An 11104-nucleotide genomic window follows, 5' to 3' on the forward strand; every position below is an offset into this window, starting at 1 on the left:
GGACAAGAGGCTGGAGGGGCCTGAATGGAGTGAGCAGTGCATTCCTCCTTTGATTCTCTTTCTTTTCATCACTTGATAACCTTCAAGTGAATAACTCAGTGGAGCTGGAGGTGGGGATAGAAGCCAAGACTATTATGCAAATGAAAAGAAAATGGGGTGGCAAGGAAGTAAAAGCACTTTTTGTGCAAGCAGAGCATTGGAAACAAATTGTGTGATCATTGATTGGCTGAACAAACTGTGGTATATGAATAAAATGGAATATTATTGTGCCAAAGGAAATTAGGAATGTGAGGAATTCAGAGAAACATGGGAAGACTTGTATGAACTGATGCAAAGCAAAGAAAGCAGAATCATGAAAAATGAGATGTAACATGACTACAATAGGATAGGGATCAAGAATTGAATCAGAGATAGTCATAAGGATAGGGAGTGGACCTCCAATTTCATTACGGGGCTGCCTAGATGAAGAAATTATCTCTACTTTACATTATTATAAGTAAAACCACTACAAGGTAACTGAACTCAGATGAATTGGCATGACCAGTATTCATCATAGAGAACAAAGGATGAAACACACTTCATTCTTCTTTGTAGAGAGATAGGTGTGTAGATAGATAATGGACTATACAGGCTGATTGTCGCATATTCTGTCAGACTTAGTCACTTTAGTTATTTATGTTCTTTAGTTAGTTATGCTGAACTGTTTTTCTTTGTTATGAAGCGAAGTTCAACCTACAGAAGAGAGAATACATCAGGAAATGATTGTGATATATAAAACAAAAATCATCATTAAAACTTTTTTTTAAAGAAAAGTTGTAATTCTAAGATTATGAGAGTCCCCTGGTATTAAATCTAATGAACTGCTCTGCTCTAAGCAAATTAATCTGATTATTAAAGCCTTTTTGGGGACAGAAAAAAAACCCCAAAGCAGGAGGTGTGGATCACTGTCCTAATAACCTGGTAACATGAGGTTGTATGCAATGTTTGAAAACAGAAGGTTTGTAGATAAGAATGAATTAAATTCAATGCTGTCAAGGAAGGGAATAGTCTCAAATATTTGCACTACATTGACATTAACTAGCTGGGTGGCCACTCAGAATATATATATGTGTTTGTATTATATAGAAATATAAATAACAGCAGATATTTATACAACACTTTAAACTGCTTTACATACGTCATTCCAACTGTGCCTCAGAACAACCCCATGAGCTAGGAACTTCATCTTCATTTTACAGGTGAGGAAACTGAGCCCAGAGAGGGTAAGTGACTTCTCACGCTCAGGAACAGAATTTGGGTCCACATTCCTCCTATTCGAAACCCATCATTCTTTGCACTTTATCATCCTCCAAATTCCTGGAATGTTCTTTTTCTCACCTTGACCTCTTGGAATCCCTATTTTCCTTCAAGACTCTACTACATTACTGCATCTGCATCATTAAGGCTTGAGACAATGTGAATTTTTGAAGGATTTTCCAGCAGAGCACAAGTTATTTCAGGTACACTCCCAGAATCCAATTGAATCCCATTTCCAAGTACTAGCCTTACTAAGTACAAGGGAGCCCATCACCAGTATGCTGGACACTTGGTGATGAAGTCACTGGTAACTCATCAAATACGAAAAAGACAAAGTATGGCTTCCTTCTACTTCTGTAGTGACAGAAGTGGCATAAAAGGGGGCAGAGCACATAAAGACCTGCATGGCTTTTATATATACTGTTTGTTAACTTTAATTTATTGAGACTCTCAACGTGAGTTCCCCCTCAAAGACTAATGAGATCAATTACTAGAGAAACTACACTATATTAACCTTGAATTCATGCTATAAATTAAATAAAAAGAAAGTCATAGCTAAATGGAAAGATGGTTCACAGATTTTCCTTAGAGAGGCAAAAAAGGAATCACCACAATTGGTTTTACTGTGTGCCCCAAGGCAACAAGAAATACAATTTCCTCGGACTTCTTGTCATTTGTCACTGCAGATCTCATAATTAGTACTTTCAAAGAAATCACCATGAAAATGATGCAACTTATTCACCAAACATCTGTAGCAAAGGTTGAAAAGGTAAAGCAATTCTATGATGTCCTTGATAAAACCCTCCATATTAAATCACCATCTACTCTGAATCTTAGTGCTTTCAATGCAAAGGTGAGACTAGGTGAAGATAATGGGAAGTTGTCTTCAGTTTAAGAAAGACTTTGACCAGCTGGAGAGTGTCCAAAGGAGGGTAACCCAAATGGTGAAAGGCCTGGAGTCTATGACATATGAGGATTGGTTGAGGGAAATGGGCATGTTCAGCCTACAGAAAATAAGACTCATGGAGCACACGATAGCTATCTTCAAGTATTCAGAGGACTGCACATAGAAGAAAGATTGGATTGGTTCTGTTTGGCCCCAGAGGGCCAAATCAGAGCAATGAGTGGAAATGGTAAAGAGGTGAATTTATGCTTCTTAATAATTAGAGCTGTCCAAAAGTGGAATAACCTGCTTCAAGATGTGGTGGATTCTTCCTCTAACTGCTCCTGTTTGAGGATGACACCATATTGGTTGTATGAAGCCCCAAAACACTGCAAACCTTACCAAGAGGGATCTATAACCACTCCAAAAATTTTGGCCTAACCATCAACAGAGGAATAATTGAGTGGATGAAGAATGTCTACTGTTCACATTGCAAAATGTAGTTAGATGGATAAACTACAGACTTTGTCCAAAGCTACATACTACAAATCTGGCATAAACAGTACAGAATGGATAATGAGTTAGGCCCAAAATTTAACAGGAGAAAAAACTTAGCTGGATTGACTTCAGAAAATTGAAAAAGTTTTTAAGGACTTCAAACTTCTCCCAGAAGCAGAGGCTCATCTTTTTACCGTTAATATTTGACAGGCAGTGTTGTATGTTTGTGAGCCATGGAACACAACTGTCTCTGAGGAATTAAAAATGAGTACCACACAAAGGGCAGTAGAGATACAGAGGATCTGCTTGTTGAATTGAAATGTCTCTGTACAGAATGAAGAAAATGGCCCTTGAGTTGCTAAGGTCAATATGAGCTCTAAAATTTATTGTTGTTTGTGGGACAAGGTGACAAGAGTTCCTATCCAGAAATAATCCCACATCTACACCATTCGGTAACCAGAAGAAAGAGAATGGTGGGGTCTGAACATGACACACACATATTCAATTAAGAGATTTTTAAAAGAAATATTTCAATTAAATAAAGATATTTGAAATTTTATTCAGTGGCATGAGGGGTAGGAAAGGGGCACAGAAAGGGAGGTCAGAGGGCACCAAAAGCAGTACTTGTAGGCTTTGTACACACTCTGGCTTTCACATCTGCCTAGATTCTAAGGATTGGAAGGGTTGTTTTGCCACAAGACCCCCAAGACCTGGCTCGATGCAGCATGAGAACAGAAGACCATGCTCATAGACTCAAAGCTAAAAGGGACTTCAGAGGTGATCCAGTACAACCCCTTCAGTGAAAGATGAGAAACTGAGTCCCAGAGAAGGTCTTATCCACATTGGCAGACCTGGAGTTTGATCCCAGGTTCTCAACTCCAAATCCGCCATCCTTTTCTCTGTCTCATGACATCTAAAAACATAATGTCTGAAATACATTGGGAATTTTCGAACAGCGGAGCAGTGGTCCCCATACCTGTCAATCATACTATCGTTGTACAGGTATGCCCAATGTGCTGTTTTATGTTCAATATATACCCATCTCTTCTGCAACACACATACACATACACACACATACACACACACACACACACACACACACACACACACCCCACCCCTGGTTAATCACCACAACTTAAATATACACCTAGTTGTGCACGGTGTTAAGCATATCATACAATAAGAACCAAAACCTCATACTAGACATAAGGTAGATGGTGCAGTTTACTGTCATAGTTTATTGCATGGGACTATAAGTATTTTCTGGATAAATTCAGGCCCCAAAACACCTAACCGTGGGATATCTTGGGAAGGAATAAAGCATGTTTGTGACTTTAACTATCTGCATAAATTGCTTTACAAACCCACTATACTTAGCATGTAGAGACATAACCTTTGTATCCATACATGAGGACTAGCCTCTTTAAGAAGAAAGGTTGTTGGTGAAAAATCAGGCTCCATACCGAAGGTCCATAAAACCATTGTCATGTGATGTGTAGATATCATTGCTTCAATTCTTGGCTTTGCTGAACTCACTGTCATATTTCCCCAAAGTGAATAATATCAAATATGTGTCTTGGTAAATAATGACTTCTGCTGAGAACTAAACTTTTTTTAAGTTTCTCATTCATATTTAGTAATCAGATTTGTAGCCAGGTGGTAAAAATCAGAAAATTTCCTAACTCTGTACAGAACACCACTTACTTCTAAAACGTAGGTAGAATTTGAACAATTTGTTACAGCAAAATTCGTGTCTTAGCCACTGGGTTTCTCCAGAATTACCTAACCCTATGGTTTTAAAGAATGAGGAAAAAAAGAAGTCTGAAATGGCTTTTTAGGTATCCAGGGATACAAGTGATTAAAAAAAAATTCAGTGAATTTACACTGTGCCATTTCAAATATCATCAGTCTCACTGTTTGGGATTTAAAGTTGGCCTGCAGTACAAAGTATGAATGTGCCAGGGTTAGAAATGTGACCGACCAGAACTTTTGCTAAGGTTAGCCAAGGTTCAGAGGGTCATGACTGGGCCATTTTATCAGTCATGTCATGCATGCATCCGACTGCCTGGGACAAATACAAACTTTATCTGTCAGTTCTGTAAATCGACCATCTTGCCTTCTTGTGAATGAAGAAAAACTGAAATCTCACCTCTTATCTAACCCTAAGATTAAGCTTGCCCAGAGCTATTGCCACAGACCATTTCTGAGTAAAGGTGATGACTTTTAGTCTCATTCATTGCCAATGCAATGGGCTGCTCTTAACTTGAAATGTAGATTTCTAATGGACTAGAACCTCAACTTCAAAAAAATGTATTTCTGGCAGATCTGCTTTACTGGAGAATATTATCTATTCTACTTGTGAAATCAACATTGCAGCACTAGCTCAAATTACTTAGATTATGAGTTATAGCAATTAATTTCAAAGGGTTTTCAGTTTTCAATTTGGTCTTTCTCTGCTGAATCTGAAATGGTACTTATTTAGAAGTAATAAAAATCCCATTTGGGGGAGCCATTACTGCAAAAGTAATTATGGACAACAGAATTGTTTCTAGAATAAAATACAATTTATTTATTTATTTTTTACTATTTCTCAATCTCTCACACACACATAGAATCACATTTTTCACAGAAAACACATTTAACAATGACAAAAATAAACATGTACACACTTTGAAATATGGTTTAATGACACAAGAACACAAAACATAAGCTCACAAATATTCACTTGATAAGCTATCCAATAAGATTTTTAAATAATTAAAAAACCTGCCACTTTCAGAAAGTTACCTTAGTCAGGAATCATACAAATCCATTATTTTAGTACTCTTAAAATGCAGCCATGGTATTTAAAATTACATTTAGGTTTTTTGGTATTTAGGATGGTATTTAGGATCAAAGGCATTATAAATAACTATATAACATATATTTACAAATTAAATACAATATTAAAATCAACAGAGGACACTATAAAAAGCTTTATGTCTACTTCAATTAATTCCTAAGTTCTCTAGAGTTTGCACTAACTAAATTTCACCTTTGAAATGCATAAATTTTGTAGGGAGATTGTCCACTGGGTACACAGTGGGACCAGTTTTCATGGTAGGAGGTCCATTTAAAAGTTGCCAATCACAGTGCCTGACCAGCTCCACTGTAAATATCTTGAGAAGAACTTTGGCGAACTCTTTGCCTACACAGGTGCGGAGCCCCCCTCCAAATGGAATGAAACTGAATCTGGAAGAATCTTCTGGATAAGGCAACAGAAATCGGTCAGGGTTAAACTCTTCCTTGTTGGTGAAAATGTCTGCAACATCATGGGTATCACAGATACTGTAGATAACATTCCAACCTTTGGGAATCTGGTATCCCTGTGGAAGAAGATGAAGCAACAATAAAATGATAGCCCATTTCAATTTTAGGGCAAGTTATGAAAATAAGCCTCTTCCAAGCAAGTTGTGATATACAAGACAGACATTCAGGTCCATTTGAATCATAAAAGAATTTAACTCAATGAGGGGGTTTAAGGGCAGATGGGGAGGGAGAGAAAAAAAAACACAACTTACATTTAACTCAAAAGTCTTGAGGGCAATACGAAAGCCCCCTGGAACAGGAGGATTCAGCCTGAGGGTTTCCTTAATAACACATCCTATATACTTCAGTTGCTCCAAAATGTCTATGTCCAGTTTTTCATCTGGGCTGCTTTTGCAAAGTAAACCCTATCAAAAAGCAATAAAGGGGTGAATATTAATCCATTAAAATCAGGATACAGTAAAAATCAACAGAACATTGGTGAAGTGGAATCTTATAGCGATACATAGATATTTTATGTATACCACACATCAAACCTATATATGTGTAATAAATATACACATATGAATATATGTAATTTATAGCCTTGTGCAAGGAAAAGTCAGCAGTCAGCTGATGTGCTAAGGAAGTGAGGCTGGAGCAGAAACATACAATACCAATTTACCATTCAAATTCAGGGAATGAATGCTAGGGTGGCTAAAACTGCCATGTTATTCCCCCTTCCTGAGTTTGATAAAAGTTTTATATTACTAAGAAAATTTTACAAACCCAAGAAGGTGATTTCTTTAAAAAAAAAATATATATATATATATATCAAAGCTGGGTGACAGTTTTGTTTAAGCATTAGGTTCCCAATACATAAACTCCACTTACAGAGTTCTATAATAGAAAGGCTGTGTCTCCCCGTTTTATGCAAAACTGGTCAGCTCTCTTTCCCATGCTAAGTCTATTAGGTGAGTGGAGAAAAGAGCATGAAATTGGCCACTGACAGAAACACACACCTTACCTTACTCTTCAGTTCTTCTCTCACTTTCTGAAGGACATGGTGATGGAGTCCTAGATAAGTGATCAGAGATGTGGCAGCACTCGATGTAGTCTCATGCCCTCCAAAGAGAAGTTCAGTTGAAGACTGCTTTAGTTCCTGTGGCAGGATTCAGGAGAACAAGCATCTTAGGCAAGTACGGACAGAAAAAAACTAAGATGAATGGAGGGTTCGGGAAGGGGAGGGAAACTGGACTTAGTGGAGAGCAGGGGAAAAGGGAAGGAGTCAACTTCGCGGGGCTACAACCACATGTTTATACTGGTTTCCCAAGTTTTTTTTTTAACCGTGAATTCCAAAGACAGATAGATGCCTATTGTTTTCAGCCAAAGCAGGGTTTGTGATCCAGATACCTTTAACATTAGAGACCTCTAAATGCTGAGTTTCTCATATCACCCAAGGCAGCAATCACTTTCCCCAGGACTATTACAAAGGTAAACTTTCCTTTAAAAAAAAATGCTGGGAAAACTTCCCTGAGGCTGAATTCAATTGTCTTTGCTCGAGGGCTGCTCCCTTCTGTAAAACGTTCTGCTTGATTCGCTGGCTGTTCCTTGGGGATTTAGGGGGTAGATTATGGCTGAAATGTGGCCAATTTCAACCAAGGCTGCCACCTCCAAATACACAGGTTCCCCCCAGCATGGTGGCTTTAATGATGCAGCCCGAGCTATGAAAGCCATAAGCAAGCCCTTTTGCCTGAGCTAAAGTAAAGTAAAAGTTCGCAGTGCCTCTGCCTGGAGGAGGAGGAGGGGAAGGACCTCTGGGTCTACCCCCTTTCCAGCTCTTCTCTAGGTATCCCAGCGGCTACCCACCTGCATATCTAGCCTCTCGCCATTCTCCTGCGTGTGCTCTATAAGCAGCTGCAAAGCGTCTTTGACACGGCAAGCCCCGGCCTCGGGCTCCCGTTGTCTTCCCAGCTTGGCACGAATGTTCTCTTCGATGCGCGCGTGGATGAGGTTCCTCGCCTTCACGCCCTGTGCAGAAAGAGGCAACGGGACTCAGTCGGACTCACCATTGAGACTGGAACAGCCCCTTGCTCTGCCGGCCCTTGTCCAGCTCCACGGCGCCCACGCGTGGCCCTTACCCGGTAAAGTCCGCTGAAGGGCATATCGATGGGCAGGGAAAACAGGTTACGGATCATCTCCTCAAAAGCTTCCACTAATTCTCTCTCGCTGTCCCCGCTGGTCGCGCTGTCCGACTCGCAGCCCAGCAAGATGCGCATGGCGATTCGGAACATGAGGCGCTTCACCTCGGGGTAGACCAGGAGGCCGCGGTTGCCGCATTGGAGCCACCTTCTCAAAGTATTTCTTATTTCTTCAGCTATTATCGGCACGTAGCACTGCAACGCTTCCCGATTGAATGCCTGCATGATCAACTGCAGGACGGAAGGCAGCTCAATCAGCTCCGGAGCCCACCCTTCCCATCTTCCCGGGACCACCTTCCCCTCTACTCTAGCCAAGCAACCCCAGGGTCCCTGTGTCCTGTGTGCGAACCTCCGGGGCTGAGGACAGGAGATTCCCGGGGGCCACGCCGGGATCGTGCCTTACCTTTTTGCGCTTCTTGTGCAAAGAATCGTGGAGGCTGGAGAGGCAGCCAGAGCCCAGGATGGTCCGGACAGAGGCGGGCCAGTGCACAGACACAAGACGGTGCTCCCCCAGAAGTATCTGCCTTACGTTGTCCGCTCCCATGACTCGCACCGTGGGCCGCCCGAAGAGATGAGTCTTATATATGTAGCCGTACTTTCTGCGCTTCATCTCCAAAAACTTTCTCCGCTGCGAAGAAAAAGAGTAGAGAAGCGATGTAAACCCCGGGACGACTTCGCCCGTAAAGGCAGCATCTCGAGGTAGCTCTGTGGCCCCTGAGCAACAGAAGTCAACCAGGCTTCCTCAACGCTGAGCAGGGAGTCCCGACGGGGTCGGGAAGGGAGAGAAAAGGCCGGCGGCTATCAGAGCGCCTGCCTGACTGCTCGCGGAGCCAAGGGAAGAGCAAGTGTCCCGGTTTGAACCTTACCTGCAATACCATCTGCAGCGTCTCTCCGAAGAAGGGCAGCCCCATAGTCCCTGGAGGCAACGGGAGGCTGCAGCTGCGGTCCCGGGTGTTCAAACAGTACAGGTTCCAGAGCTTGACCGCAGCCAGAAAGAGCAGCAGCGGCAGCACGAAGGTGCACAACGCGCTCGCTAGCAGGGCGGAGAAACCCATCGGTGCGGTGTCTCTACCTGCGTCTGCGAAGCAGCGTGGTTTGAGCGCCGTCGCGGGCTTTATATGCTTCTCCTTTATATGCTTATTCTTGGTCAGATAAATTAGTTCACTCAAAGTTCATCTTTAATTGTGGATTGGGGCCCTGGCTCCTCCCCCCACAAGGCGCTGCCCAAAATCTTTAACTGTTTGTTCTGCACAGAGGCGGTGGCTTCCCTGGCTGCGCCTCTTTGGCTGCCCTGAAGAGCCAAGGAGCCGCCCATCTCCCTAGGATAAGGTGTTAAGATCTTCCAAGACAATAGATGTAGAGCCTGGGAGCAACAGCAAACGCCCGCGACTAGGTTTGAGGGAGGGCTGGGCAGTAAAAGAAAAAATGCCCCAGGTTCCAGGTCAGCTGCAGGTCTCTCTGTATGACTAGAAGCCCTGAGGCTCTTGAAACTTGCTCTCTCTGACCCAGGAGGAGATAAAGCCCAAGGAGTTTTTTCCCTTTCAGTCACCAATAACGTGATTTGGAACTCAGGCTTACAAGTCAGCCATTTTTTTCTGCCCGGGAAGGGGCAGAAAAGAATGTGAAGAAATTACGCTTTTGCTCTTAGTGGAAATTGTATACCATCATTACTGTTTCATGGATTTATTGTTATGTTTTGTCTGTGGTTTGCTAGGTTTGTAAGCAGAGTTTGATGACTCCTGGACCATGGGAAGCGGGGGAGGTAACAGGGGAAGGAGGATGGAAGAGGACAGAGATTTCAATCTTTCGGGTTCTGGCAAAAGTTAATGGCAGCAGGAGAGACGGGTAAAAGAAACTCGTAGAGGATGTATTTTCAGCTGGGAAAGCTGTTTCTGGCATCTTGGAGCCTTTATAGTTGGGAATTCGAGAATGTCACCCTTGCCTGGCAGGGCCCAAAGGGAGGAGCTTCTTGCTGAGGTGGTTTAAGGGACCCAGGTTCCCCTCCCTCGTTGCCACATGTTTCTTGCTTAGAAACTCCAGGGCGAATAGCGGATATTCGGTGGGTTCATGGCCAGGATATAAAGTAGAGTGGATAGACGGGCCTTCTGTGTTTGAAGAAGGTCGTACATATCATTCCTTCTCTCTCTGCAACAAGCACTGGAACCCCAGGTAGGGCTCTGTGCCAAAAAATTAACTCAGCCAAGGGTTAGTGAGGAACCGCAAGGGTTAACCACAAGATTAGCCAGTCAGGGCTCCATTTACCAACCCGTGTTGCTACTGGGCTAAAATGGGGCTGCAGGGAGCCTGAATTCATACACCTGAGCCTGGACCCGACCAAGGCTGTGGATGTGCGGGTCCTGGAAAGTGAGCAGCAACTGAAGAAATGTTTGGTATCGGGGACCAGGGAGCCTCTCCAAAATGGCCTTCAATCTATCCAAATCTATCCTTCAATCGATCCAAAAATGTGGGGGAAAGAGAGATTAGGAAGGGCAGCCACCTTCTTGAAATCTGTCCCTGGAAGCATTTGGCCTTCCCCTCTTGTTCCTACGGGCCGCCTCACCCACAGAGATTTTTGCCTGCCTGGGTCGTCCCTCTAGCAAGCCCCTGAGGATGAAATGTCCAATTCGTCTCCACTGAGCGCGCCGTTGGGGGCTCTCAGTGCTTGCAGCAAGACTAGTTCCCAGGGAAACCATAGGTGCCAGTGCTGGGGAGGTGGATGCTTTTTTGCAACCACACCAGCAGCTCGAATAAGCTGGACCAGGAGATACTCTAAGCATCCATCTCCATCCCCGAGTCAGGCCAGGTTGTGTTGGACCCTTGCTGGCAAAAGCCAAAAGCTCTGCTTGTTTTGGACAATAAGTTGTCTAATGATGCCAAAAAAAAAAAGGCAAGAGAAAAAAGAAATTTTTTTTAAAAAAGTTTGTTTATTCCATTGTTCAAA

General features: G+C 42.7%; 1 protein-coding gene across 1 annotated transcript; it reads right to left on the bottom strand.

The window, feature by feature from the left end:
- Positions 1-5343: 5343 nt before the first annotated feature.
- CYP26A1 (cytochrome P450 family 26 subfamily A member 1) lies at positions 5344-9359 on the bottom strand. The gene is made up of 7 exons (XM_020964143.1): positions 9030-9359; positions 8567-8791; positions 8104-8394; positions 7832-7993; positions 6990-7124; positions 6238-6390; positions 5344-6042 (listed from the first exon to the last, which is right to left on the bottom strand). The coding sequence occupies exons 1-7, from the start codon at positions 9216-9218 to the stop codon at positions 5701-5703; spliced, it is 1497 nt and encodes a 498-aa protein (XP_020819802.1). The 5' UTR covers positions 9219-9359; the 3' UTR covers positions 5344-5700.
- Between the last annotated feature and the right edge of the window lie 1745 nt (positions 9360-11104).

The sequence above is a fragment of the Phascolarctos cinereus genome, unplaced genomic scaffold (genome assembly GCF_003287225.1).
Source record: "Phascolarctos cinereus isolate Bilbo 61053 unplaced genomic scaffold, phaCin_HiC Scaffold_3;HRSCAF=262, whole genome shotgun sequence".
NCBI lineage: Eukaryota > Metazoa > Chordata > Mammalia > Diprotodontia > Phascolarctidae > Phascolarctos > Phascolarctos cinereus.

What these genes read in the sequence shown, in the direction of transcription:
- CYP26A1 (XM_020964143.1), bottom strand. Translation starts at nt 9,218, where the DNA reads ATGGGTTTCTCCGCCCTGCTAGCGAGCGCGTTGTGCACCTTCGTGCTG. An exon ending in CGCTGCAGATGGTATTGCAG is followed by an intron (nt 8,792 to 9,029) that starts GTAAGGTTCAAA and finishes TTTTCTTCGCAG; the next exon opens with CGGAGAAAGTTTTTGGAGAT. An exon ending in GCGAGAGGCTAGATATGCAG is followed by an intron (nt 7,125 to 7,831) that starts GTGGGTAGCCGC and finishes ATCCTGCCACAG; the next exon opens with GAACTAAAGCAGTCTTCAAC.